Source organism: Quercus robur, chromosome 2, assembly GCF_932294415.1.
Source record: "Quercus robur chromosome 2, dhQueRobu3.1, whole genome shotgun sequence".
NCBI lineage: Eukaryota > Viridiplantae > Streptophyta > Magnoliopsida > Fagales > Fagaceae > Quercus > Quercus robur.
The window spans coordinates 20,921,781-20,948,015 of NC_065535.1; the positions used below are offsets into that span (position 1 = coordinate 20,921,781).

The following is a 26,235-nucleotide window of genomic DNA, read 5'->3' on the forward strand; positions in this document are numbered from 1 at the left end:
TAAATTGAATCGTATTTTCAATTACGTGTCCCGCACATACACACTGTATAACTATCACCAATCTTTTCATAATATTAATAACATAAGACTAAAGATTCTACTATCTTAAGGGTTAACTTTGGAGATTTGATCTTGTTAGATTAATAATGCAGCATAATATAGCACTATCATGGCAGAAGAGGGACTCCACATCAGCTCCCCCTTTAACTTGTCGGCCATTTGTCCCCATCTCCCACTATCCATGGTTTACAACAAGACAAATATAAAAAAGATGTCATTTTGGCCAAATGTCTTGACATATTAGCATGTTATATGACCTTGGTGGGCCTTTAAATGGCAAATGCATCTGTGATATACATAATCTCAACTATAAACTCGAAACTTGTCAAGGATTGACCCCCCAAAAATAGTATCAACATTTAAAAAATAAAAAGTTAGAATATATCTTGATCATTATTAGTAAGTAGAAGCATCTTTTAAGAATTTATATTTTTTCTTTACAGTTATTAACATGGCAAATTGTAATTGAAGTAATATAATTTTTATGTAGGCTTGTTGATATTATTTTTATTAGTATCAATATCACTTTAGGAGATTGTGAAATTATTGTATCTTTAGACTTATTGATTCTAGAGATGAAAAGACTTGAGAAAACTTAACCATAATACTGTTCATTCTTTACTTAAAAAAGGTTTCTAATAGAGTCATTTTCATGTTGAATCAGTGCTTAGTCAAGCTTGGATGGAATGACTACATCAACTCAATCAACTTAAACCATGCGTGATTAGCGTGAATCAAATCTAAATTATTCACATTGTTTAACAATGCAGTATTCTAAAATAATTGACATTAAAATTATTACCTCTATTGCATCATTTTGATTCATATGATGGCAATAATAAGTTGTAGTTAGTTAAAATGAGTAAGTTCTAGTTAGTTAAAATGCGCTTATTTAAGCTTGAACAAACAACCATTTACCTTAAGTAAAAAGATATATATATAGTATCAAAATCAATTACGAATTATCAAACTTTTGGTTCTCAAGCCACTATTGTTGGAGCTAGTATTCTTCAACTCCTTAAATTAACTAGTGGGAGAACATCATAGACATAATATATTCGCTAATAGGGTTGGAATAGTATAATGACTTCTAATTAGTTCCTCATCAAAGTTTAAAACGTTGACAGTATCTTCACTTTATAGATTTGTTCAGTACGATCCTTAAGAAAAGCAGGTGATGGTGGGAATTAACTTGAAAGTAGTCAGGCTCTTTTTGGTGAAGGAATGTTAAGTTCACATATTTTTCATGACCATGTACAATTTATTAGCAGAAATGTGGTAATAGCACCAACAATTTGAATTTTAATTTTTAAGTACAATTGTACAATTTATTAGCAGAAATATTGTGGTAAGTTTGTAAAGAATATTATATGACATTCGATTAGAGCAATAATTCAAATAGTACTTACATGATGAAATCAATTGTCCTCTTAACATGCACAATCAACAGATGCTTTATATGAGATGTGAAGAATGATAACACTTAATTTAGATGGTAAGCTAGAGCAGGTAATCATTGCTAGTGGGTCTGATCACACTTATACCAACATAGCATGCTTGGCTTAAATATAAATATATGACCCAAGCATTCCTTTAGATTTAAAGCTTAGGAAACATAGAGCATTAGCATTGACCTAGCCATTTTTTAGGTCAAATATTTAGTTAGGATTTCAAATACAACTCATGCCCAACTCTCATTTTTTATTTCTCTCTCTCCCTTTACAATTTCAAATGCAGACTTTTAGCTTTAATCCAAAAGAGTCACTGAGTAAGTTTTGAGACAAAAAAAAAAAAATGTTTACAATCTTTTACAATTTGCTAAGATTATTGTGATTGATTCTAATAAAAACAATGCTAATGATAAAGCCATATGAGAGTGATCAATGTTCTAATCATAACTAGCACTCGTAAGGTTGCCATTGTGAAAACTTTTTTGTACCTAGCTAGCATTAGCCTAGGTGGTCTAGGCTCCCTCTATTATCATGGTTACAATTTCTACCACAATGGTTTGCTGCACTTGCAGTTGCATCCTGGGTGACAAGGTCATTGTGTGGCTAATCGCTCACACTGTCAAATAAGACAAAAATAGCCTTAGATAATCTTATCTCTGTTATGGATAAGAATATAAATTATTGTTTGTTCAACTAGATGAAAAATGTTAGACATGAAGAGAAAGAAATGCCCCCACAAAAATGTGCAGAGGGAAAAGCACAACAACAACTGGGGCCATGGCAGCATTGCGAGTGGCCTTAAATACAGAAGAAAATCGTATGGTCTACTTAACAAGGTTTGCATGTCTTATGATTGAAGTACTTCAACTAGTTGCGCGTGATGGAACCACTCAAATATTTGCTGATTGAGGTACTTCAACTAGTGGTATGTGCGTGTTGGACAAGATGAGTTCGTACATACTCCAAAAACACAATTTCAGTTACAATTGTGAAATTTAACTGAAATTGTGTTTTTAAAACACGATTTCAACTTTGTCTTATACACAGTATATAACTATCACTACTTTTTATATATATATATATATATATATCCTCTCATGTCACCACATGTTATGATACCAAGATGTAGTTTGCTTACGTTGATTAATTACTTTGTCGCATATAGAATAAAGGGTAAAAACTATTTTGCACAGTATACCGCCCTAAAATAACACTTCAAAGAGCATAATGCTCTCACAATCATAATGAAAAATTATTCTCTTTCACGATATAGACACATCAATAAATGCCAGGACTGATATATATTAGGCTCCTTGACTGGATGGATATCTAAAAATGCATGGAGTTCCAATCAAAATGTTAAGCGTGTGACAACAAGTAAGCCTACTAATATACGTCCCAATACTTTTCCACTTTAAAAGTTTGTTGCACAGTGAATCCTTGTTGCATATATAGCACAAAGCATTTACTTCCCATCAATGACCTTTTATCTTTTTCTCATAATCCTCCAAGAAAAAAAAGTTGTTCTCCCATGGAACCAACAAAGAATGAGCTATGTATGTCTAATCCTCCCAGCACCTTCTCTGCTCCAGAGGGTCCTCCATGTCCAAATACACCACTGCAAAACCAAAAAGAAAACAAGCTGCAGAGAGTTGAAGAAGAAGAAGAAGAAAAAGAGATAAAGTCAGATATCCTACTAGATCTAAATCTCTCTAGTAAAGATTCCAATCATGGTTCTGATGCAGAGCTCAATCTCATTGATTGTTTGGAAGTGGGTTCATCTCAAAATCCATTAGAAACCCCCCAAACTTCTTCTGCCGAGCCACGAATTTTCTCATGCAACTATTGCCAAAGAAAATTCTATAGTTCACAAGCACTTGGAGGACACCAAAATGCCCACAAAAGAGAGAGGACTCTTGCGAAAAGAGAACAAAAGATTGGAGCACATATGATGGCCTCAGCAGCAGCTTTTGGGCGCTCTATCAACCATGACCACTATTCAAGCTTGGCTTCTCTTCCTCTCCATGGTGCTTATAATAGATCTCTTGGAATTCAAGTGCATTCAATGATCCAAAAGCCTTCTCACACATCATCTTGTAGCGGCTTCTTTGGACCTCGCAGCTGGTCAAGACCACCTTTTATTAACCAACAACCAGCAATTGGGAAGCTAGGAGTTGAGAATTTTCATGTAAAAGCAGCATCACAGTCTCGAGCTAGTGTTGGTAGATTTGAGGTTGTAAGAGCAATGAATGGTTCTCTGGCCAATGATGAACTTAGCGGATATTGGTTGGCAGGAAGTGGTGGTGGTCTTTTCAAGCCTAATCAAGAGGAGATGAAGAAGCTTGACTTGTCTCTCAAGCTCTAAGTCTAAACACAATTCATCTTTATTCTCTTTTGATCGTCTTCGCTACTCTTGTTTCTAGGAAGTTTCAAATTTTCCTAATTTCCTCTCTGTAATATAGTGTAGATTTGCGTATTAAATTGATAGATTTTTTTCTCTCTTGGTTATTTACGTGAAATGATTCATATTGTTCAAGATGCATTTAATTGAAACTTGGAATTATGTTTGTTTTGTGCTTGGATGAGAATCTATTTACCCATTTAAGATTGGATCATTTGTCTATCCGTGGACTTAGGTGGACTTGGGGTGAAAAGAAAACATAAGTGGAGCAAAAAATTATGGAAAAATTGGTAATAATTTCTGCAAAAATCTCATGTTCAATAATTTAAAATTGAGATTTTACCTTGTTAAGAGCCTTGTAACTCAACTAGTTAAAACCTCCTAATAGTTATAACGTAGAAATCCCAGTTCAAATCCTCTCCCCCAACAATAGAATTAAAAAATATAAATTGAGATCTTACACTTAAAGTTCAACTATATTGTACCAAATGTTTGATCTTTAACTAATAAAACTGACAATCTTCACAACAAGCCGTCTTCCAAACTTGTTCACTATTTTTTACCAACAATTTTAGTCCAAAAAACAGTCTCAAGTCTTAATTGCCACAGTACCTATAAATAAAAGAAAACCAACATGATCAACTGTTACACTAGGGATGGATAATGCATCCATCCAAATGTTTTGACTTTACTAGTTTAATAATGCCAATCAATGTTGTCAGGAGCCAAATCCAAAAATGAAAATACAAGACCAGGTAAAATTTTTTTAAGGAATCCCTGAATTCCTGGTTCAGGATAAATTATGCCACTATCATTTTTGGCTGGCATGACATATCGGTTTCAGAATTAAGACTTGACAATCACAAAAGCTTGCATAAACAGAAGAAAGCCAATAAGAAACAGAGAACATGGTGTACCCACTTGAAGGAAAAAATGGCCTTTAGGAACATCAAAGGACCAATAACAAAAAGATTACATGGAATATGTGAAGCCATCAACCAAACATACGAAAAAGCAAAAATAATGAGTTGGATAACTTTATGAACATACTTTGATTATAAAAAATGTCTCCTTGTTCACACATGCAAAGTTAGATAAAGACTTGCTCCATTATTTTATCTCCACAAGTGGAGGGGCGTATTTGTCCTCTACCGAGGAGCGTGTACTGAGTCACTTTCATCAAGTATCTCAAAATCTAGGAAAGATTTAGTTGTGCATTAATCTAATGTAAAAGACTGTCCATATTGCATCACATTTTAAATAATGTCTTTATAATATAGGAAGCTTCCTAGATGGGTGCAAGTCATTAAAAACCTGCCACCCCCTAACAAATTAGGTTCTTTCATTTGCTGCCCCCACAACATGTCATATTTTCATGTTAGTTTAAATAGAAGAAAATACAACCATATTCATCAAAAGTCCACAAGGGCATCATAAACAAAGACTACAAGAGAGAAAATTTATCGAATATTGAGTATAGAGTATATGTAACTATCCTTTCACACAGGAGTGATACCACAAACTTAAAATCCCACCCATGTGAGAGGGTGATTACATATGCTGGATACATAATATACTATTTCCTACAAGGTTTTAAGGAAGCAAAAAAGAAAATTTAGTCGAAAGGTGAGCTGGTTCATTTTTTAGCTTACTTTATATAGTCTCTAGCTTTTCTTTTTCTTTTTTTGGGGTTACATTTTATAAGGTCTAGATATCACCTTGAGAAAGCTCCTAATTATAAACATAGGAATCACTCAAGGTAGCTTCCCTAAAGGGAAATACCATGGGCACAACAATTTTCATAATATTTTTTATAATGGTTGAGTTGTCAAATTTTTATTGGTTTCATCTATGCCCTTTGTTGACATAACTTTAACATCTAGCATTAAAAACTTACCACCTAACAATCATGAAATATTTTTTGAAAACATTGTGTGTCTAAAATTATTATTATTTCTCTAAAATAAAAATTGCATTCATATAAATATAATTTTTAAAAAAATGCGGAAGAAGAAGAATAATAAGAAGATGAAAAGGCTTGCGGCAGCTCATGCTCTCTCCTCTTCTTTTTTTTTTTAAGTGAATTAAGAAGAAAAATTTTTTTCTTATCAGATTGTTTCATGAAATGCCTCTAACAACACCAAGCAAACATGAAAGAGACACTATAAAATAGTATCATCAATAACTTTCCCCTTAAAAAATAGTGGATGAGGCTAAGGGTAGTGTCATGCCTACTTTATTCTTTATAAGAAGTACTCTGCAGTCTGCACAACCAATGCTTTTACCAGCTTGACTTACTCAACTTCCTTTTATTTATTTATTTTTTTTATTTGATAAATTAATAATACTCCTTCCACATAAAAAGAATGTATAAAATTGTCAAAATTGTTACCAACCACAAGTAGCATCGGCTGGAAAGTCTCTATAATTCTCTTGTAATAGTAAACAACTAGACTAACTAAAAACATAATGAGTATTGATCAAAAAAAAAAAAAAAAAACATAATGAGTAAGTGAGAATGGAGTTCTTTTGCAACATTTGCGGTTAAATAGAGAGCTAGAGGTTTGTGATGATCTTAATTTTGATGAGAAATGGATAGTTGACAGAATTTCTAGAGCTGGAGGTTTGGCTCTCTTTTGGAAAAGCTCTGTGAATATAAAAATAGTTGGGTCCTCCCTTAATTTTATTGATGCAATAGTTAATGATGGCCAGGTTGATGCATGGAGGTTTACCGGTATCTATGGTTTTCCGGATTCAGGCAGAAAGGTGGAAACATGGCATCTCTTACGTAATCTTAATAATAAGTTCCACCTCCCCTGGGTTTGTGCAGGGGATTTTAATGAGATCCTCAGAAATCATGAGAAACTTGGCGGGGCTCATCGAAGGGAAGTGGAGTTGGAAGCATTTCGGGATGTGGTTGATGAACTTGGTTTCATTGACCTTGGTTTCACGGGAAAGAAATTTACTTGGAGGGGAAAAAGGGGTGAGGCTTTGATCTTGGAGAGACTTGACCGGGCCTTTGCCACCCCTGCATGGCTGGAATTTTTCCCAGCCACCCGGGTTCAACACTTACACACCAACGTCTCTGACCATAACCCTATTATCATCAAGCCTGAAGGGATAATGCATTGCAAAAATAAACCGTTCCGTTTTGAAAGCATGTGGTTGAAGGATGTTGGGTGTAGGAACACAGTTAATGCTGCTTGGGGTTTACCTTCCCCCGTGAGTGATTTGAGCCTTGTTGCTTCAAAAATCAACTTGTGTGGAGTCAAGCTGGCTGAATGGAGCCGGTCTGCCTTTGGGAGTATCAAAAGGCAGCTTTCTGAGGCCTCAAAATCGCTTGCCCTTGCTGAGGAGGCTGCTGCAAGGGGCGGCTCTTATGACCAGGTCCGTGACATTAAATTGGTTATCAATGAGCTACTCGACAAGGAAAGCATGATGTGATTTCAGTGAGCCCGTACTTTATACCTTCAATCGGGGGATAGCAACACCCGGTTCTTTCACAGCAAGGCCTCCCAAAGATACAAGAGAAACCGCATCCAAGGGCTTAAAAACATCCAGGGTATTTGGTGCACGGCTGAGGACCAAATCCAAGAGATTGCTTGTGCTTTCTATCGCGATCTCTTCACCTCATGTAGTCCGGAGGAAAACCACCCAATCTTCGACTCTATCCAGCCAGTGATTTCGACTGACTTGAACAAAGACCTTGCTAGGGTCTTCACAAGAGAGGAGGTGAATGCAGCCCTAAAAGATATGGAACCGCTCTCGGCCCCTGGCCCGGATGGTATGCCTCCTATTTTCTTCCAATCTTGCTGGTCTGTTGTTGGTGACGATGTTATATCTGCTGTTTTAGACTGTCTTAATAATTGCTCTATGCTTGTGGATATCAATCACACTTTTATAACTCTCATCCCTAAAGTTAAGAGTCCGGAACGCATCTCTGAGTTTAGGCCTATTAGTTTATGTAATGTGATTTATAAATTGGTCTCGAAAGTCTTAGCTAATAGACTCCAGGGGTTACTACCTATTTTAATCTCTGAAAATCAAAGTGCGTTCCAAGCAGGAAAACTTATCTCTGATAATATTTTGATGGCTTATGAAACTCTTCACTATATGAAGCATCAATCTCGAAAATCTGGTTTCTTGGCTCTTAAATTGGATATGAGCAAAGCTTATGACAGGGTAGAGTGGTCTTTTCTGAAAACATTAATGCTAAGAATGGGCTTTCATGTGAATTGGGTTAACTTGATTATGATGTGCATCACAACAGTCTCATATTCTCTCTTGATAAATGGGGTCCCTTCTGGAAAAATCACCCCGACCAGGGGTATCAGACAGGGTGACCCAATCTCCCCATACTTGTTCCTTCTTTGCTCTGAGGGTCTTCATGCCTTGATTGAGAATGCAGCCCAAGCTGGGCTTATCCGAGGCATTTCTATATGTAGAAATGGTCCAAGATTAACACACCTGTTTTTTGCAGACGATAGCCTCATATTCTGCAGGGCTTCTATTCAGGAGTGCACTCACATCCAGTCCATTCTTTCAGAGTATGAGGCAGCCTCGGGGCAAAAGCTAAATCGCGAAAAAACGACCCTCTTTTTCAGCAAAGCAACCCCAGCGGGTACTCAGGAAGACATTATCAACTTTCTTGGGGTTCCGGAGGAAAAGCAATACGAGAAGTATCTTGGCCTCCCTTCTTTTGTGGGGCGAGGCAAGAGGGCTAGCTTTGCCTTCATCAAGGAACGAGTTTGGTCGAAGTTAATGGGTTGGAAGGAAAAACTCCTCTCTCAGGCCGGGAGAGAAGTTCTCATAAAGGCGGTAATCCAAGCGCTCCCTTCCTTTGCCATGAGCTGTTTTAAATTACCTTCGACTCTTTGCCACGAAATTGAGATCATGGTTCGCAAATTCTGGTGGGGGCAGCGGGGTAACCGAAGGAAAGTTCATTGGGTGAAGTGGCATACTTTGTGTCTCCCTAAACAGAATGGGGGAATGGGTTTTAGGGAGTTTCAGAGTTTCAATGATGCTCTTCTGGCCAAGCAAGTGTGGCGGCTTCTCACTAACCAAGACTCTTTGTTCTACAGATTCTTCAAGGCAAAATACTTCCCCCGGGGTTCCATTTTTGAGGCTAAAAATCATTTGGGCTCTTTTGCTTGGAAAAGCATACTTAGAGGTCGGGACATCATCAGTAGGGGTGCTAAGTGGAGGGTTGGTAATGGTAAGAATATCAAGGTTTTTACGGACCAATGGCTGCCTTACGGAGGCTCGGGTAAAGTCTCCTCTCCTCCTGGCCCCTATGACCCTGGTTTACGTGTGGCTTCCTTAATTGACCACGATCTGCATTGCTGGAAAACTGAATTGGTGGACTCTATTTTCTCCCCAGCTGAGGCTAGAGCTATTAAAGCCATCCCTTTGAGTTTCACGGACTCTCCGGACTGGTTGTTCTGGCCTTGGTCTCGTAACGGAGTTTACTCGGTTAAATCGGGGTACAAGCTTGCTCAAGACAAGGAGCCTCAAAATCCCCCAGCCGCCCCTGCCCAAGCAGTCAGCAATTGCACCTGGAAAAAAATTTGGAACCTTCACGTACCAAACAGAATCCGGTCCCTCCTCTGGCGTGCCTCCATGGACTCGCTCCCCACTAAGGCGAATTTGACCCGCAGAAAGATGCTGCAAGTTGACACTTGCCCAAACTGTAACCTGGAACCCGAGTCAGTAGTCCATGCTCTGTGGTCCTGTAAGAAGCTCGACACGGTATGGCTCCCTAAGTTTGCAAAGCTTAAAGAGCTTGCTGCCTCCCTCTCCAGCTTTGCTGAACTCATGGCCTTAGCACTTCAGGATCTTTCGTGTGTGGAAGAGTTTGCAAACACCATATCCCTGATTTGGATGACTAGAAACAGAGCATTCTTCAAAAATGTATGCATGCCCCTTGAGAAAATCCCAGAGCAGGCCCGTGCTTTGGTGCATGAATTCCACCATATTCGACCCACCCATGCAAAAATCCCAAGAACTGCCCGTGCGGTCCGCTGGAAACCGCCACCCCACGGTCTGGTGAAAATAAACTTCGATGGTGCTATTTTTTCAACCCATTCCTCAGCTGGTCTTGGCGTGATAATCCGTGACCATGCTGGACTGGTCTTGGCTGCCCTGTCACAATGTATTCCCCTGCCTACTTCGGTGGAGACAGTGGAAGTGATGGCAGCGAGAAGAGCTCTTTTGCTTGCCAAAGAGCTTGGTTTTGAGAGAGTTGTGGTGGAAGGTGATTCGGAAGGGGTCATTAAAGCTATCAAAGATAAATCTCTGCTCTCTTCTGGCTGGGGTCACCTCCTTCAAGATATCCATGCTCTATCTCGTTCTTTTAATTGTATTTCTTTCCTTCATGTTAAGCGTTCGGGCAACCGGGTTGCTCACTCTTTAGCCCGTAGATCTTTTTGTAATCCTTTACTTGTCTGGATGGAAGAACTACCCCCAGACTCTGTTGATGTTTACAACCAAGATCTTGGTTTTATTAATGAATAGCCTCTGCCCTCTTTTGTGGGCTTCCCTCTCAAAAAAAAAAAAAAAAAATAGAGAGCTAGATATTTATTTTCAAAAAAAAAAAAAAAAAAGAGAGCTAGATATTTGGGATTTTGGATTCAGCTATTGCACCATGCAATTACCATGTGAGATGTAAAAAAAAAAAAAAGAAGGTAATTTAAAAATAAATAATAATATATATATTTTTTATCCTATTAACCTTTACATCTCATATGGGTGTGTTAATTGCCTAGTGCAATAGCTCTAACTATATTATACGAGGATTTCAATTCATATATTTATTGACTCAACTAGTGCTGCCATGTCAATTTTGAAAAGTTGCGGTTAATTCATTTTTTTTGATATTTTCTTCTCTTTTATGTACAAATTTCCTGGTTACTCTTTTATTTCCTTCCTCTTCCTTTCAAATTCCTCAAATGTAGAGTTTATAATATACAAAATTTAAAAATTTAAAAAGCTGGGTCGGTAATACGTTAGATTTTTTTTTTTTTTTGAAACCTAAAGTGTTAGGTTTAAGATTGGTAATATCCGTTGATAATGTAAAATGAAAAGTGTATGTAAAGTGTTAATCAAACACTTTATAGGATCATGATAGGTAGTTGGTTATACCTTGCTGCAAGCAGACCTGACATTTCTTTTTAGTGTAGCTGTCTTTTGCTAGGTTTCAAGCTAACCAAAAAGAATCCCACTCGAGTACTATGAAACGTATCATTCAATACATCAATGGTATTGCCGACTATGGTATTTGGTTCTCTAGAGATAACAATGTGGATCTTGCTAGTTATTCCAATGCAGATTGGTTTTGTAATGTTGATCATAAATTATGCACTTCATGTGATTGTTTCTATGTCGGCACAAATTTGGTAGCTTGGATGAGCAAAAAGCAAAGATTCAATATTCTTGTCCACTGTTGAAGTGGAATATATTGTTACTGGCAGCTATAGGGCGGAGCTATAGCAAGGCTTGGCCCCCCCAAATTTTTAAAAATTATTTTATATTATGTATAAGTATTAAAAAATTTAAATATTTAGCTACAAAAATAGAAGTTGGTCCCCCCAAATGTTTGAGTTAGTCCAATGATGCTCTTAAAAATCAATAGAAATTTTCAATTAATCTAGTAGTTATAGAGACAAGGTAGTTTTGTTTTCTCTAATTCTTTTTTTGTACATGTTTAATATCAAACTAGACAGCTTTTGTATAGTATTGGAGTTTAAAACATGATGAATTCTCCTAAAAAAATTATCTTGTGAATATACAAATGTGAAAGTTATTAATTTTATATACAATATATTTATAAATTATGACCTACTCTAGTATCAAAATATTAATGTTTATATTTGTGTATGCGCGTTTATGCCTGAGTGTGATGGTTTATCTTGACTCGAGATTAATATATTAGTAACAAAATTTGGCCCCCCCAAACAAAAAATCCTACCTTTGCCCTTGCCTATAGCACTCAACTTTTTTGGATGAAATAGTTGTAAGATTTTGGCATTGCCCAAGCCCATGGCACTATGACTGTGCACTGTGATAACACAAGTGTTATCAACATTTCCAAAAATCCTGTCAAACGCTCTCAGACAAAGCACATTAATATTCGTTATCACTTCATCCATGGTGGAGTTGAGACGCAAATCTTCTCTCTTGAATTTTGTTCATGGTGAATACGATCTCTTCACTAAGGCTGCGTTTGTTTCGGGTGAAAATCTTTTCAGGAAATTATTTTACACCCTTGTATGTGTTTGGTACCAATGGAAAATATGGTCAACCTGAAATTCTTTTACACTTTGACTGTAAAAAACCCCCCCTCACCCGTAAAACCATTTCACTTCTTATTTTACCTTCAAATGTTTTACACTTCTCATACAATCCTCACACGCACTCACAAACATCACACACTTGAAGATCTCAGCCCACCCCTCCCCCATCACCGATTCACAAACACCCAAGACCCACCTCTCTGATCGCCAGCCATGCATCGACGAGTTTAGGTTGAGCTTCGATCTTGACAACCGACTGCAGGCCGTGCTCCACCAGGCTCTCCAACGCACCTCTTCACCATTTTCCTTCCCCCTCTTGCTCAACATCGCCAATCTGGCTGCCACCGACCACCAACCCACTCCACTCCACCCCAAAACCCACCCGATTTGGCCGCCGCCGTCCTCTATCCACTCTAATCTCTCTCTTTCCTAATTCATCTATCTTTCCCTCAATATGTCACTCTTTCTTCCTCCTTTCACCAAGTATATTATGTATATGTTGTGAATAAATGTTTTTATTTTGATTTTTGGTTGTGTTAAAGTGTATATTTTGAAATTTTTTGTTATAAAATTTGTTTGGAAGCTGAGAAAATGGCTGAGAAAATGTGAAAAATTTGTAGGAAAATAACATTTTCAAAATGTTACAGAACATTGGAAATCGTTTTTCGGACTATTTTCTATTGCAGAACCAAACACTTGGATTTTATTTTCTTTACAGGAATTCATTTGCCCCTACATTCATTTTACACTTGAAATTCGATTTACATAGAACCAAACACAGCCTAAATCACACTGAATACCAACTAAATATTACCCTATCACACTGCCTCGAGTCCTGGCATATTAGCTCAGCAACCAATGGAAACCGAGGGATCAAATCAGTTATAGCACTTGACATTTCGCTATGAAGGAATCCACGGGTCCTCCCCAATCCAAGTGTTGAGTCCATTCCCAATCTTGTGGCACAGTCCTTTGTGGATGATTTATGTGCATTTGAAGATACTATGACAAATCCAAGATGACAACTTGGGAGGGAGTATATTCATCAAATTTCTGTCTCTAACATATCGTTTTTTCTGCATTTTTAGCCACATCCCACATTAACTTGGCAATCAAAGATTTGTGGGTATCCTCAAATTTCCTGAGGCCCAGCCCCAATAGCTTTTGGTCTACAGATTGAATCCCAGCTCTTTAAACAGCAATCAGGATTTTTCTCATTGTTCAAGCCCCACTAGACCTATATGTTTAAAGCATCTAAATGAGAAGTCACTGACTTTGGGAAAAGGAAGAGGAAGGCATGTAGTATGAAGGGTTAAAGAGGAAACTGATTTGATCATAGTGGTTCTCGTTGCTTGGAAATGAACCTTATCCTTAAGCATCCAACCTTGAAATATTTTCTTTACTCTTTCAATAACTTCGGAGAGGGCAACCCTTCTATCTCTGCCAGTACTAGAAAGGGTGAGGCACATATGGCAAAGAATTTATGGAAATTTATCTTCTGACTTGGCCTACTTACATTATTCCTATATCTTATTTTAATTATTTCTAAAAATGAGGTCTAGTCGACTGTAAATAATTCTTTTATCTTCAAATAACCTACTCCTCTCCCTCCAAACATGCCATGTTAAACCACCAGGAACAATATTGTATATTTTACTTCTGAACGTGTCAGCCCAACCTTGAAGGACACTGCCTCAGACATCAACTACTCCACTCCAAAAACTAGGAACATAAAATTCCACAGCTACCAGACAATGAGAAGCATATGGTCCACAGTTTCTTCATTATTTTAACACATGATACACCAATTTGCGAACACCACACCCCTTCTAGTTAAATTATCCATATTGAGAATTTTCCCAGTCACAAACCTTTTGAAGAAAAAAAAAAAAAAAAAAAAAATCCTCTCCTACCCCCAACACCTCTTGACACCTCATAAAATAATCGAACACTAAAACATACATTTTTACCTCAACCTCCAGAGCATCTTATCGTCTGCACCCGTTTGGGCCCTTGTGGAATATAGAGTTTCTTAAAAATTAACAAACATTTCGACCTCCCAATCTTGGGCAATCTCACAAAAGTAGGGATCCATTGAATTTCACCATTCTATATGTCAATGCAATCCAATAATGCTTGTTTAAAGTAATCCAACTTTCTAATGCTGAACCCTCTTGCAAATGAAGCCGTACTGGCAATTTTCCAATCTAACATGATCTCACTCTTATTTAGATTCACCCTCAACCTTGTCATTACCACAAAAAATTACATGGCTCTCCACATTCTTGTGTGCTAAATCTCTGCTCCATAAATAATGATTGTATTACATGCAAAAAAGCATATGGGGGGAGATAATTAAGGCCTCTCTATTACTCCCCCTACTATAAACCCTGACAAATAAACCTCCCCCAATAGACCTATGATAATCTTTTTTTGATCGGTATTAGACCTATGATAATCCTAAGTAGTATGAATAGAAGTGATAATAATGGGTCTCCTTTCCATAAACCCTACAACTTTCAAAGAATCTTGTAGGACATGCCAATTCAAGTCCTCCATTTCTTCCCAAGTCCATGTTGATTTATAATATAAAAAGGACTATTGCAGTTGACATGATTGTAAGCCTTCCCAACATGCAGCTTGTAGAAAACCCACGTTATCTTGCTACAGATTTTGCCATTCAAATGTTCATTTTCTATTAAAAACAATGTGAAGGATTAGCCTCCACTTCACAAATGTGTTTCGCAAGTTTGAGATGAGTTCACATTCTACCTGCCTCAACCTATTGGATAGCACCTTGGCCAAAATTTATACAAGCTCCCCACCAAGATTATGGGATGGAATTCACTAATGTTAAAAGCGGTAATTTCTTTTATGGTATAAAGGCAATAAAAGCATTATGACTCCTATCAAAAGTGTGTATCATATTAAATTCATACTCTATAACACCTTTGACAAGAGACTATGGTGAAACCATCTAGACCAAGTGCTTTATCACCATTTATATTCTTTATAACCAAAATGACTTCCTCTCCCTCAAGGTGCCTCTTAAGCCACTCTCTATCCCTTCCCTCTCAAGAGTTGCTAACTCAATACTGTCTATCTTTGGTCTCCATTCAACAGGAGCTTCATAAAAATTCTTGTAGAAAATGAAGACGCCATCTTTTACCTTATTTTCCTCCCTCTATAAAATTCCATCCACTTCAATATTCCCAACAGCATTTCAAAGCTTATTTTTTCCAACTACACACTTCAATTTACAATCACATAATAGGAGACATACATTTGGACCTAAAAAAAAATTTGGATCAAGTAAACTAAACAATAATAATTTATGAATAGAAAACATGGCTATAATTAGACTTAAAAAAAAAAGCTATAATTAGAATGTATACATGTGTCATTTTTTATGGCCCATGCATCAGCTGCATCATATTTTCTAGGAAGACACCCCCCCCCCCCCCCCCCCAAAGAAAAAAAAAATCTTGAAAAAAATATTTCATTTGGCTCTCTTTGGCACACTAGGAGGCCCAGACTAGGCCAACTCATTGGAAACAAGATAGAATTCAAAGGCTAGATGCAACATTTTGGGGCTATAGGAGGTTATGTGATATGGGCAACACCTAAACTGTATAAGGGAAGCACCACCATATTGAGAATTCAAAATCATACTCATGACACAATAAATAAAGTGATGCATTCCAAAGTACAATTAGCCACCTCTAATTAACAAAAATCAAAAAGAGATTTTGTTGATTTTAACTAGAGATTCCAAAGTTTCCATTACTTTTTGTATCAAGGGCCATATTATCAGATGATTATAATTTAGACAAGCATGTAACAGCATATCAACACACTTAAAACACAGATATGAGGGACTGTTGCAAGGCCAATAATAATTCAGATCTCACAATAAAGTAAAGATGGAGATATTGGCACCTACCTCAGGTCTCTATTTCCTTACTTTTGTCTCTGTTATAACTGCTCTATTTTTGAATGAGTTCTTCCTGTCACGATATTTATGTTTATGCCATAATGAATGCAACAAGTAATGTGAAGGCTTTCCCACATGCAGCAATCTGATTCTTTCATTTCTTTAACCTTGGTTTCTGCACCTTCTTAGCCTTAAACAAGTTTATATAATTTTATCCCCTGGTCTACATGCACATCTTGGTGGAAAATCGAGGCAATGAAAGATTTCTAAGTTACATTTATCTTCATCCGTAAATAACATTATTCCCTATGCATACAAACATGAGAACATACTAACTTTAAGAAAGTAAATATACAACTGTTATTTTCTCACGCTATATTCCAAATACTGTTAATATGAGAAGCACATTAGCATTAACATTATAACCTGAATCCACAGGTAAGAATCACAGAAGGCATTGGAGAGGCAGGAATATGGCACATAGCAAGGAAGTATCTTAGAGATGACTTGAGCCCTTAACTTGTGAAACAATGACAGGATAAACTGACAAGATAAACTAACAAGATATACCATGAAATTATCAGTGATAAAAAGAAGGATATGAGGAAAATAAACTGAGTGTTTAGAACATCAAGTTCAGCTTTATATCATACCAATATGTCTACCAATAAATGCCTCAGAAGCTTACACTTGGCACTATACTTTCAGAGTCCGTTTGGGTCCAGCTTTTTTGCTAGCTTTTGTCAAGTCCTATAATTTTCTTGCTGTAAATTTAAACAATCAAAAGAATCTCAAAGCTGAACCACACATTTTGCTAGCTTTCAGTTTTCAGTTGTCACATGCTGAATAATATACACCTCAAATATTGTTACTGATTCTTGCATATAAAGCATAAAAAATGACTACCTACTGCAGAGATTACAATCAATGAAAAAATTTGGGTAATGAATCTCACACATGCAGTAAAAAGCAAAATCTTCTATTCCTCCACAAAAGTCTTGACATTTCCCAACCATCTGATAAGTTCAGCTCTATCCTTGTTCACCATAAATTCATGCAAGAAAACAGCGAGTTCATCATTTACCCCTCTTGCCTCCAAGTACTCCTTAAGTGCCTTCTGCAACTTAGCATCCATTTTCCTGCAAGTAATAAACATGATCCACACAAAGTCACCACCGATCGCACACCTCCAAAGTCCAAACTCAAAACACCCATATAATTCCCCCCCCAAAAAAAAAAAAAAAAAGGGTTTCAAAATTCCAGCAAAATTCAGTCCTAAACTTGCCAATTTCAGGTCAAATAATATATATATATATATATATATATATTTTAACAAACAAATTAATGAAAAATGACCATTTGTCACAAACCCAAGGAAAGCATTAGTTATATCTGCGCCATACTCCAAAATGAATAGTCAAGTTAAAATATTTGCTTCTTCTAATCACTTTATATAGCCCAGTTCAACCTAGTAAACACCCAATCTGAAACTCAACACATGCACGCACAACACACATTTATCCAATCCAATCCATAAAATCCGGGTATCACAGTAATCAGGGCCAATGCTTCTCAACTACCAAACAAACAATAGATAGAGAAAAACATATACACACACACACACACACACACACACACACACACACACACAAAAGAGGTATGCTAGTACTACCTATAATCAGGTCCCAGATAAGGCATAGCCAGCAATGCATCACGCCTAAGCATATAAACCTTCTGAATCTCCAAAAAGTTTGGCCAAGCAGAGCACACAAACTCCAATTCATCCAAACCATCACCCTTGGAGATATCAACAATCAAGCTAAGATGAAGCGCAAAATCTTGACCAGAGCTCTCATCTCCAAGTTTAGGAACAGCAACACACCCATCAAACATAGTAGCTTCGATTCTGACATTCTCGGTGTCTCCAAATTTGCCACTCATCGTGATCAGCTGCTCCCCCGGTCGATCTTGCACCGTAAACGAATCGAATTTCGTCACAGCCTACAAAAACAAGAAATGGGTTTTGCTTTGATTCAAAGATAAAGCAAACTAAATATAAGAATTTGTAAAAAAGAAACAATGCAAGAAGCACGAACTTGATGAGGAGGAGCGTAGTCGAACTGGTAGTTGATCTCGGTTCGGAGGATTCGGAGGATGTTGGATTCGAAGGGCGATTTGGTAATTGCGTCCGAGGAGTAAGGTCTGGTTGTTTGAAAGAGGAAAGAAGAAGAAGAAGAAGAAGAAGAAGAGCGAAGAAGGGTTCTTTGAGCTGTTCGGATTAAGGTAGCCATTTTTGCTAATGTGACTGTGTATTTGCTTGGCGCTACTTTTGTATAGGGTTTTAGTTTTAATGAGAGTTTTATTAAGGAATCCGAATTTCCTTATTGGGTACCCCGTACCGTACCGTACCCTACCCGACCCAATAGGAAATTGGGGATGAAATTTCATTTTACTGCACCTATCAAAACCTATATGCATTACACGCCTCTCTCTCTCTCTCTCACTCACTTCGGACTTCGGTGCCTCTCACTCTCACTCACTCTCGTCTTCTCTGTGCCTCTGCTTCGGACTTCGGGTAAAAACTAAACTGAACTTTCTTTCTTTCTATTTTGTTTGAATCTCTCTGACTCTCTCAGTCTCTCTATCACATTGTTTGCTGAAGGTTCTGCGTTCTTGTTCTTTGCCTTCAAATTTTCAGTCAGTTCAGTCCACTACTCCACGGGTAACTTCTGTCATCAATTATTCTTTCAATTATTAGTATTTAATGAATTATAGAGCATTATAGTTTACACTTTACAGAGCATAGCATTTTAGTTTACGTGCGTGCCTGTGTGTGTGTGTTCATAGTTGGTGGATTTATTTTGTATACACCGGTATTGTTTGTGAATTATTTATTTTTGATTTTGTGTATGTTGTGTTGATGGATTTATTTGTTAAGTGGAATGGAGTCCGCCTCTGTAGTCTGTACCATCTAATGAACATACATGGGATCATATAACTGAAGAGTTGAAAGACAGAAAAAGTAGTTATAGATGCATACATTGTGGGAAAGTTTATAAAGGAGGGGGGCATCAATAGGATGAAAAGACATCTAGCTGGAATTAAAGGCACCATGTAAAGCTGTACCTTATGATGTTAGGTTTCAGATGGTGGAAAATTTGAAGGAAATTTCTAAGTCTAAAGAACAAGCAAAACAGGATCAAGAAGCATCTAATTATTCGCCATTAGAGGAATCACCAGAATTTGAAGATGTCCAAGAAGTTACTTCTAGTGGTAAGAGTAGGAGTTTAGGTAGGAGAAATAGAAGTGATCTTAATAGTCTGATTTTAGTTTAGCGCAAACCCAAACCCAACAAACACACCACCACCTCATACCAATCGGAACTTACAAATCCAAAACTAATAGCGCCACCACCTCATCCCGATCGGAACCTGCGAACCCAAACCCAACAAATGCAATACAACCTCATCCTGATCAGAGGTGAGCTTTGGTGGGGAACAAGAGATATGGAACAAGATAGAGTGAGAGAGAACCACCTCGGTGATGAGCTTCAGCCTTGGAGGCCCGATTTGGGCTTGATCTAGAGAAAAAGCTAGAGAGAAGAAGTTTAAAGAGAGAGAGAAGAAGAGTCATTTTTTTTTTTTTACTTTTTCATTTGGTTTTCTTTTAAGGAACTCAAGTCTCACAAGCTTGAGTTCCACATGGATTAAAATTCCATGTCTGCGTTGCCAGAACATGGAACTCAAGTCTCTTGAGCTTGAGTTCCTACAGTAAACTTGAGTCTAAGAGACTTGAGATGCTAGTTTCCTTAATAGTTTCGGAAACCTGCTAACTAATGAAAATGATAGCAAAATGATGTGAAATGGCCAAAAAAAAAAAAAAAAAAAAAAAAAATCCTCATTTGAATGGCTCTTTAGATGTTTGCTTGTAGTCTGGTGTTATTGAGTGCATTTTGATGGCATATCCCCTCCAACCTCCACATCTTTCACTTCATGTCCTTTTTGGGTTAGGGTTTATAATCTTACTCTCATGGCTATGAGCCCTGAGGTGGGGGAGGATATTGGAAAAGGCTATTGGAACATGTGTGTCTACTGAGCTGTTGCAAATGGCATAGGGTGGGGGTTATTCATACGTGTCAGGGTTGAAGTAAATATTGCTAAACCATTGCTACATGTATACAGATTGAGATCGAAAATGAAAAGCCGGTATGGGTTTTCTTGAGGTATGAATGGTTTCCAAGCTTTTGGTACTGGTTTGACTGTACGGGTCATACGTAGCATGATTGTGAGAGTTACTCGATAAAGATGCTGGTTAGAAAACATATGCTTTTCCCGTATGGATCATGGTTGAGGGCTGATTTGGATCAAAGAAGTACCCCTAGGTCCTAATTTCTAGGAGAACACAAAGATGAAGATACCGATCAAAGCGAGGAAGATTTGAATGCCGGGGTCAATTACAATTCTTTGAACAGAAGCCCTACCTTGCAAAGTCAACAGTATGGATGTGCATGGATCGAGTTGGGTAAGATTAAAGGGTTTTTTCAACCCAACCCACATAGGTCAGTGGGTTGTGCTCTAGTACTTAATGTTTCCTATCCCAATGAGCGTTGCTAGTCATATTGAAAAATTATAGAGGGATTTTGTGTGGTAAGGGATTGGAGATGAGTTTAAGTATAACTTACTTAATTGGAGGACTGTTTGTGCACCCGTTCAAAATGGGGGGCTGGATATTTGTGACTTGGTCCTTTAACAAGCCTTTGTTGGGGAAATGACTGTAGAGATATTCTATGGAGAGGAGTGCTTTGTGGAGATGGGTAGTAAACACGAAATATGGTAGCATTGAGGGGATGGTGCTCTAATAGTGTTCAAGGGCCTTATGCTGTGGAAATATATCAGGAAAGGGTGGGGATGCTTTCCATCGTTTTCTCAATTTTAAGGTAGGGGATGGCTCTTCTATTAAATTTTTGCATGACCTTTGGTCTGAGGGACTCCCTTTGAAAAATAACTTCCCAGAGAATTATACAATATTGCTTGTAATAAGGATGCTTCAATGGCTAAGTTGTTATCTTTTTCAGAAAAATAGTAACCTGTGTAATATCATTTTTTTACGACCGGATCAAGATTGGGAGCTAGAGTTGATTGTCACCTTTATGGACCTAATGGATAAATTATGCTTGATAGGATTTTCTAACTTTGTTCTTATTATGGGGCATTTCAACACACTAATCTGTTTTCTTTTCCATGGAAGCCATTATGGAAAACCAAAAGTTTCTACAAAGGTTAGTTTCTTCCTTTGGACTCTGGCATTGGGTAAAATTTTGACTGTTGATAAGCTGAGGGTGAGGCAAGTGGAGGTGGTGGATTGATGCTGTATGTGTAAGAGGAATGGGGAGACTGTTGAACACTTACTTCTTCATTGCCTTGTAGCTCAAGCGTTGTGGAATATGGTATGTTCGCTTTTTGGGGTTCATTGGGTTATGCCGCATGGTGTCTTGGAGCTTCTTGCTAGTTGGACAGGCATGTTTAACAGAAACAGTTCCATGGTGATTTGGAGTATGATCCCTCATTGCCTCATGTGGGGTATTTGGAGGGAAAAGAAAGTGCATACGTTTGAGGGGAATGAATGATTCATGATTTGAAGCTTTCCTTCCTTCAAACTCTATTTGAGTGGGCAAATGCATTGGGTGTTTCTACTTTCAGTTCCTTGCATTACTTGATTTGTGTACTTTCATTACTAGTTAGTTTAGACGTTCTGCTGGTATCATAGCACACTGCCTGTGTGCTTTGGTACATTGTATTTTCTCATCTTATTTCAATGAATATATATATATATATATATATTTATATATAAATTTTACTTTCATAAACTATTTAAGCGTTTGTTTTTCAGAAATTATTATAATTCACATAATATGCCTTGATTATTTTCCAAATTTCCAAATTCATCAAAACTAATTCTCAAAATACCAAAATAAATCAAACTAAAAAAAATTAAAATAACGATAATAAAATAAACGAATATATATGGTGGATTGGGTTGGGTTAGATGGGTTGAAAAAACTATCAACCCAAACCTGACCCAACTTGAGGCTTAAAATAAAATTACAACCCAACCCAACAACCCACGATAACCAACCTGAGGTGTCGGGTTGGGTTGGGTCTGGTTGGTTTTGTCAGGTGGGTGGGTTAGATGCATTCACCTAGTCAATGGATTGATATCCATGATTTAACGGAGCAAGGTCAGGAACTTTTTGTCAAGGACATAAGCATAGGGTTATAGAAGACTTGAATTTCTTTTGACTTTATGAACTATTGAATTTCTTTTGCATTTTTTGTTGTTCCTCTTGTTTTCTCCCAATATTTACAAGTTATAATTATATTTAACATTGCAAACATTATTTTGTCTCATTTTATGTATGTGCAGGAATGGTTGGACTATCTCTGGGAGAAAAACACTTCATACAGGGTGGCATTGCTCAAGACATTCGTTCTGATGGTCGAAAAAGATTAACTTACCGTCCTATTAATGTTGAAACTGGAGTTATACCCCAAGTATAACATTCTTTTCAAATACTTTATTAAGATATAGTTTGAATGCTGGAAAAGGATTCATCTGGCTAAACCCAATTAATTAGAATTAAGTGTACTTTGAGTTGCTTAGTTATTTACATCATGGAAACATGGAAATTAATTTCTTTTACATCAGCATTGGCTTGTTTTCTACCAGAAAAACTGAACTTCTGCTGGTTTCTATGTATTCCATGGACTTAATTGCAGGCAAATGGTTCAGCAAGAATCAGGATGGGGGCCACAGATGTTATTTCTACTGTGAAGGTATTTCATGGTTCAAGATGCTTGATCTTCCTGGTGGTTGTTGTTGTTAGTTTTTTTTTTCTTTTTTGTTATTATTATAGATAAGGACACATATCTACAGTAAGCAATTTCCTCCCATGTTTTGTGAATACTTGTAATGTTGTTTACTAATATCTATAAGTGCAGGCTGAACTTGGAAAGCCAATTTCACTACAACCAGACAAAGGAAAGGTTTCCATATACGTTGACTGCAGTCCAACTGCAGCCCCAATGTTTGAGGTTTGTATACATTGTTGTTATATTATCATCTAATTTTATCCATTTTTTTGATTGCTATCGTCTAATATTATCTAATTTGTTGATTGAGCTCATATAGATTTCTTGAGGTGTAAGGTGTAAGGTGTAGTGAGGCTTGTGTGTTTGGTATTAGTTTATTTGACTTTTTGCTGAAAGTGGGTTAGAGTTTACTTGTGCTTTTATAAAAAAATAAAATAAAATAAATAAATAAAAGAAAAGAAAAAAGCAAGAGGTTTTAAAAAGCAGTAAATGAACAAAATAAGCTAAAAGATAAACAAAAAAACCTGTGGCAAACTAACAAAAGTAGAAATAAGCAGACCTTTTTTTTTTTTTTTTTAATTATTATTATAAGTAATACAAATATATTAAAAAAGATGAAGGGTGACACCTGAAAAGAAATTAGTAGACATTTTAAAGCTAAAATAATAAACCCTTAATCCTTTGTTTGAAAAAGAAGAAGAATTAATTACGTAAAATAGCTTTTCTAAATAATCCAGTCAAAATGAAATTATGGCACAATGGAAAGAGCTATTCTCATTGCCAATTTTCTTCATAGCTCATACATATGTATGTGGGGCCTTTCAAAGAATATTCTTTTGTGAACTTTCTTTCTTTGTATGATTCAAATTTCAGTATGTTAAATCCAGCATGATTGATTGCTTACTCAGGGTAGAGGGGGTGAGGAGTTGTCCACAGAACTCTCAGTTGCTCTTCAACGTTCTCTCTTGGGTGGTAAAAGTGGAGCTGGTATGAATCTAATGAGAACAAGAGAAGTTACCATCAATTTATTGCCCATGCTTTCTATCATTTCGCATTCGTCCTCATATTTGTTTTATGATTATAGGTTCTTTCTTTTCTTAAATTGAATAAAAAGTTCTTATTTAATTTTCCACAGGGGCTGGAATTGATCTCTCATCTCTAGTAGTTGTGGAGGGAAAAATTTGCTGGGATCTTTATATTGATTGTCTTGTGGTTTGTTCAGACGGGAATCTGCTTGATGCCCTAGGTGCTGCCATTAAGGTAGTTTTTCTCCACATATGTCTATATATTTGCAATTTAGTTTTCTTTTCATTTTGTCAGGATGTGATAAGGGTTTTGCTGGTTGTTGATAAAGTCTAGTGAGCGGACAAGCCATATCTCTTGTGGTTGTAACACTTCAAAACCAGATTGATTGAATTTCAACTTCACTGAATTTCATACTTTCCGATAGGTGTAGATATTATAGGATGTAGTTAGTGCATAAGACTTAAACTTTCTAGGTCTGGGAGAGGTGGTTGGTAGGCAACCTTACCCCCTATTTTGGAGAGGCTGATTCTCGTTTAAACAATCTTTTGTACTTATTTTGTATCAATTCTACCATGATGGCAGTATACATTTTAAATTTTTTACATCATTATTCTCCCAAGATGTTTGTGATCAGAGGCATTGTAAATGGTTGATGAATTTGTTGCTGTTGGAAACTGAAAACTAATGTATCTTGTTACTGTTGTTCCCGAAGGCTGCTTTGAGCAATACAGGCATCCCGAGGGTTCAAGTTGCAGCTGGTGCATCAGGTGATGAGCAACCAGAGGTTGACATTAGCGATGAAGAATTTCTGCAGTTTGACACATCAGATATCCCTGTCATAGTTACATTAACAAAGGTGACAAAACTGCACTTTTAGTTATATGTTCATAATCTGCAAATGTCTGTTCTTCCATCATGAAGTATTTCTCCTCTTTTATAGGTGGGAAGGCACTATATTGTAGATGCCACTACAGAAGAGGAGTCCCAAATGAGCTCTGCCATTTCTATTTCTGTCAACAGGAAAGGACACATTTGTGGGCTGACTAAAAGAGGTGGTGCAGGCCTGGATCCAAGCATCGTTCTGGACATGATATCTGTGGCAAAACATGTAAGTGAGCAGCTAATGAACAAATTGGATTCTGAGATAGCTGCTGCTGAAGCCGGTGAAGATGAATCATGACATGGTTAGAACCTGCGATGCCATTATAATTGGTGCATTCAATTGGGATTGGCTCAATGAAGTAGTTTGGATAACTTACTAGGAGATGAAGAAAGAATGGCGTGTTGTACACTTGGCATGTTAACCACAATTGTCAGAGCTATACTATGCAATTTTTTTTTTTTTTTTTTTAAGAGTTAGGTCTGGTTACTGGTTTATGAAAGCTTGCCCGTCTCTTAGGTTTTTGGCTGCAAGCAGCCAGACACGCATTCATCATGGTTCTAAAGATCAATTTCCTGCTAGTTAAGTAGCATTGCTGCATTATTGTTGTCTGTTGCATACCTAGATATTGTTTTCACTTGTTTTAACAGTTGCCTTGTGTAAGCCCTATTTTCTACTGTTGAGGTCTGGTTTTTGTATCATATTATAAGTTCCATGAGTTAAACATAGAAGAAATCAAAGTTCAAATCTGAATTCAAAGGTCAGCCATCCCTTAGCACGCAGCAGTAAGGTATGATGGGATATACTTCTTACCGTGCTTTAAGCCATAGGAGTGCCATCCATCAAGTGGGTATGGGGGATAGTGACAAGGGTGAAGAGAAAAGAGAGTGTTGACTCTAGGGCTGTAAATAAGTCAATCCGTTCATAAACAAGTCAAATTTGGCTTGATACAAAAATGTGTTCATGTTATTTGTTTATAAACAAGTCAAGTTTGAGTTCTAATTTTAGGCTTGTTTATTAAATGAGATAAGCATAAAACAACAATAATAATAATTCATGAATAAGCTTGTGAATATTAAGGCTCAATATTAAATAAGTTGAGCATAGGCTCGTTTATGAGTTTGGTAATAAGCTTGATATAAACTTGACTAATAAAGCCATATTTTATCAAGACTAATTAATTTAGAATTGGGATTGCTCGTCCAAACCAAACGGGCTTGATAATAAACTTGATATGGGTTTGATAATGTATTTGTGTTAGATCTCAACCTCAAAAGCTTGATATTGAACTTGAACTTAAACATTTTATTTTTGTTGTTGAGT

General features: G+C 37.0%; 3 protein-coding genes across 4 annotated transcripts; 2 read left to right on the forward strand and 1 right to left on the reverse strand.

The window, feature by feature from the left end:
* Nucleotides 1-2,636: 2,636 nt before the first annotated feature.
* Nucleotides 2,637-4,074, forward strand: LOC126712848 (zinc finger protein 3-like). Its single transcript, XM_050412341.1, has one exon. It carries the CDS (start codon nucleotides 3,043-3,045, stop codon nucleotides 3,874-3,876), a length of 834 nt encoding a protein of 277 aa, XP_050268298.1. The 5' UTR covers nucleotides 2,637-3,042; the 3' UTR covers nucleotides 3,877-4,074.
* Nucleotides 4,075-16,738: 12,664 nt separating this feature from the next.
* LOC126712851 (uncharacterized protein At2g39795, mitochondrial) lies at nucleotides 16,739-18,446 on the reverse strand. Of its 2 annotated transcripts, XM_050412344.1 has the most exons (4): nucleotides 18,234-18,446; nucleotides 17,810-18,138; nucleotides 17,093-17,276; nucleotides 16,739-16,901 (listed from the first exon to the last, which is right to left on the reverse strand). In XM_050412344.1, the coding sequence occupies exons 1-3, from the start codon at nucleotides 18,426-18,428 to the stop codon at nucleotides 17,117-17,119; spliced, it is 684 nt and encodes a 227-aa protein (XP_050268301.1). In that variant the 5' UTR covers nucleotides 18,429-18,446; the 3' UTR covers nucleotides 16,739-16,901; nucleotides 17,093-17,116. The 2 variants fall into 2 exon arrangements, with proteins under 2 accessions (XP_050268301.1, XP_050268300.1); XM_050412343.1 differs by having other exon boundaries at nucleotides 16,739-17,276.
* A 127-nt stretch (nucleotides 18,447-18,573) lies between these two features.
* On the forward strand, nucleotides 18,574-25,589 carry LOC126712850 (uncharacterized). The gene is made up of 9 exons (XM_050412342.1): nucleotides 18,574-18,712; nucleotides 18,800-18,859; nucleotides 22,561-22,688; nucleotides 22,914-22,970; nucleotides 23,136-23,228; nucleotides 23,915-23,993; nucleotides 24,142-24,266; nucleotides 24,745-24,888; nucleotides 24,973-25,589. Exons 1-9 carry the CDS (start codon nucleotides 18,574-18,576, stop codon nucleotides 25,210-25,212), a joined length of 1,065 nt encoding a protein of 354 aa, XP_050268299.1. The 3' UTR covers nucleotides 25,213-25,589.
* The last annotated feature ends 646 nt before the right edge of the window (nucleotides 25,590-26,235 follow it).

Bases quoted from the DNA above. Each gene is read 5' to 3' on its own strand.
- LOC126712848 (XM_050412341.1), top strand. From the start codon at position 3,043: ATGGAACCAACAAAGAATGAGCTATGTATGTCTAATCCTCCCAGCACC.
- LOC126712851 (XM_050412344.1), bottom strand. From the start codon at position 18,428: ATGGCTACCTTAATCCGAACAGCTCAAAGAACCCTTCTTCGCTCTTCT. The intron at 18,139-18,233 runs GTTCGTGCTTCT...TTGTTTTTGTAG, and splicing joins ACTACGCTCCTCCTCATCAA to GCTGTGACGAAATTCGATTC. The intron at 17,277-17,809 runs GTAGTACTAGCA...TATTACTTGCAG, and splicing joins TATCTGGGACCTGATTATAG to GAAAATGGATGCTAAGTTGC.
- LOC126712850 (XM_050412342.1), top strand. From the start codon at position 18,574: ATGAAATTTCATTTTACTGCACCTATCAAAACCTATATGCATTACACG. The intron at 18,713-18,799 runs GTAAAAACTAAA...TGTTTGCTGAAG, and splicing joins GCCTCTGCTTCGGACTTCGG to GTTCTGCGTTCTTGTTCTTT. The intron at 24,889-24,972 runs GTGACAAAACTG...CCTCTTTTATAG, and splicing joins TCATAGTTACATTAACAAAG to GTGGGAAGGCACTATATTGT.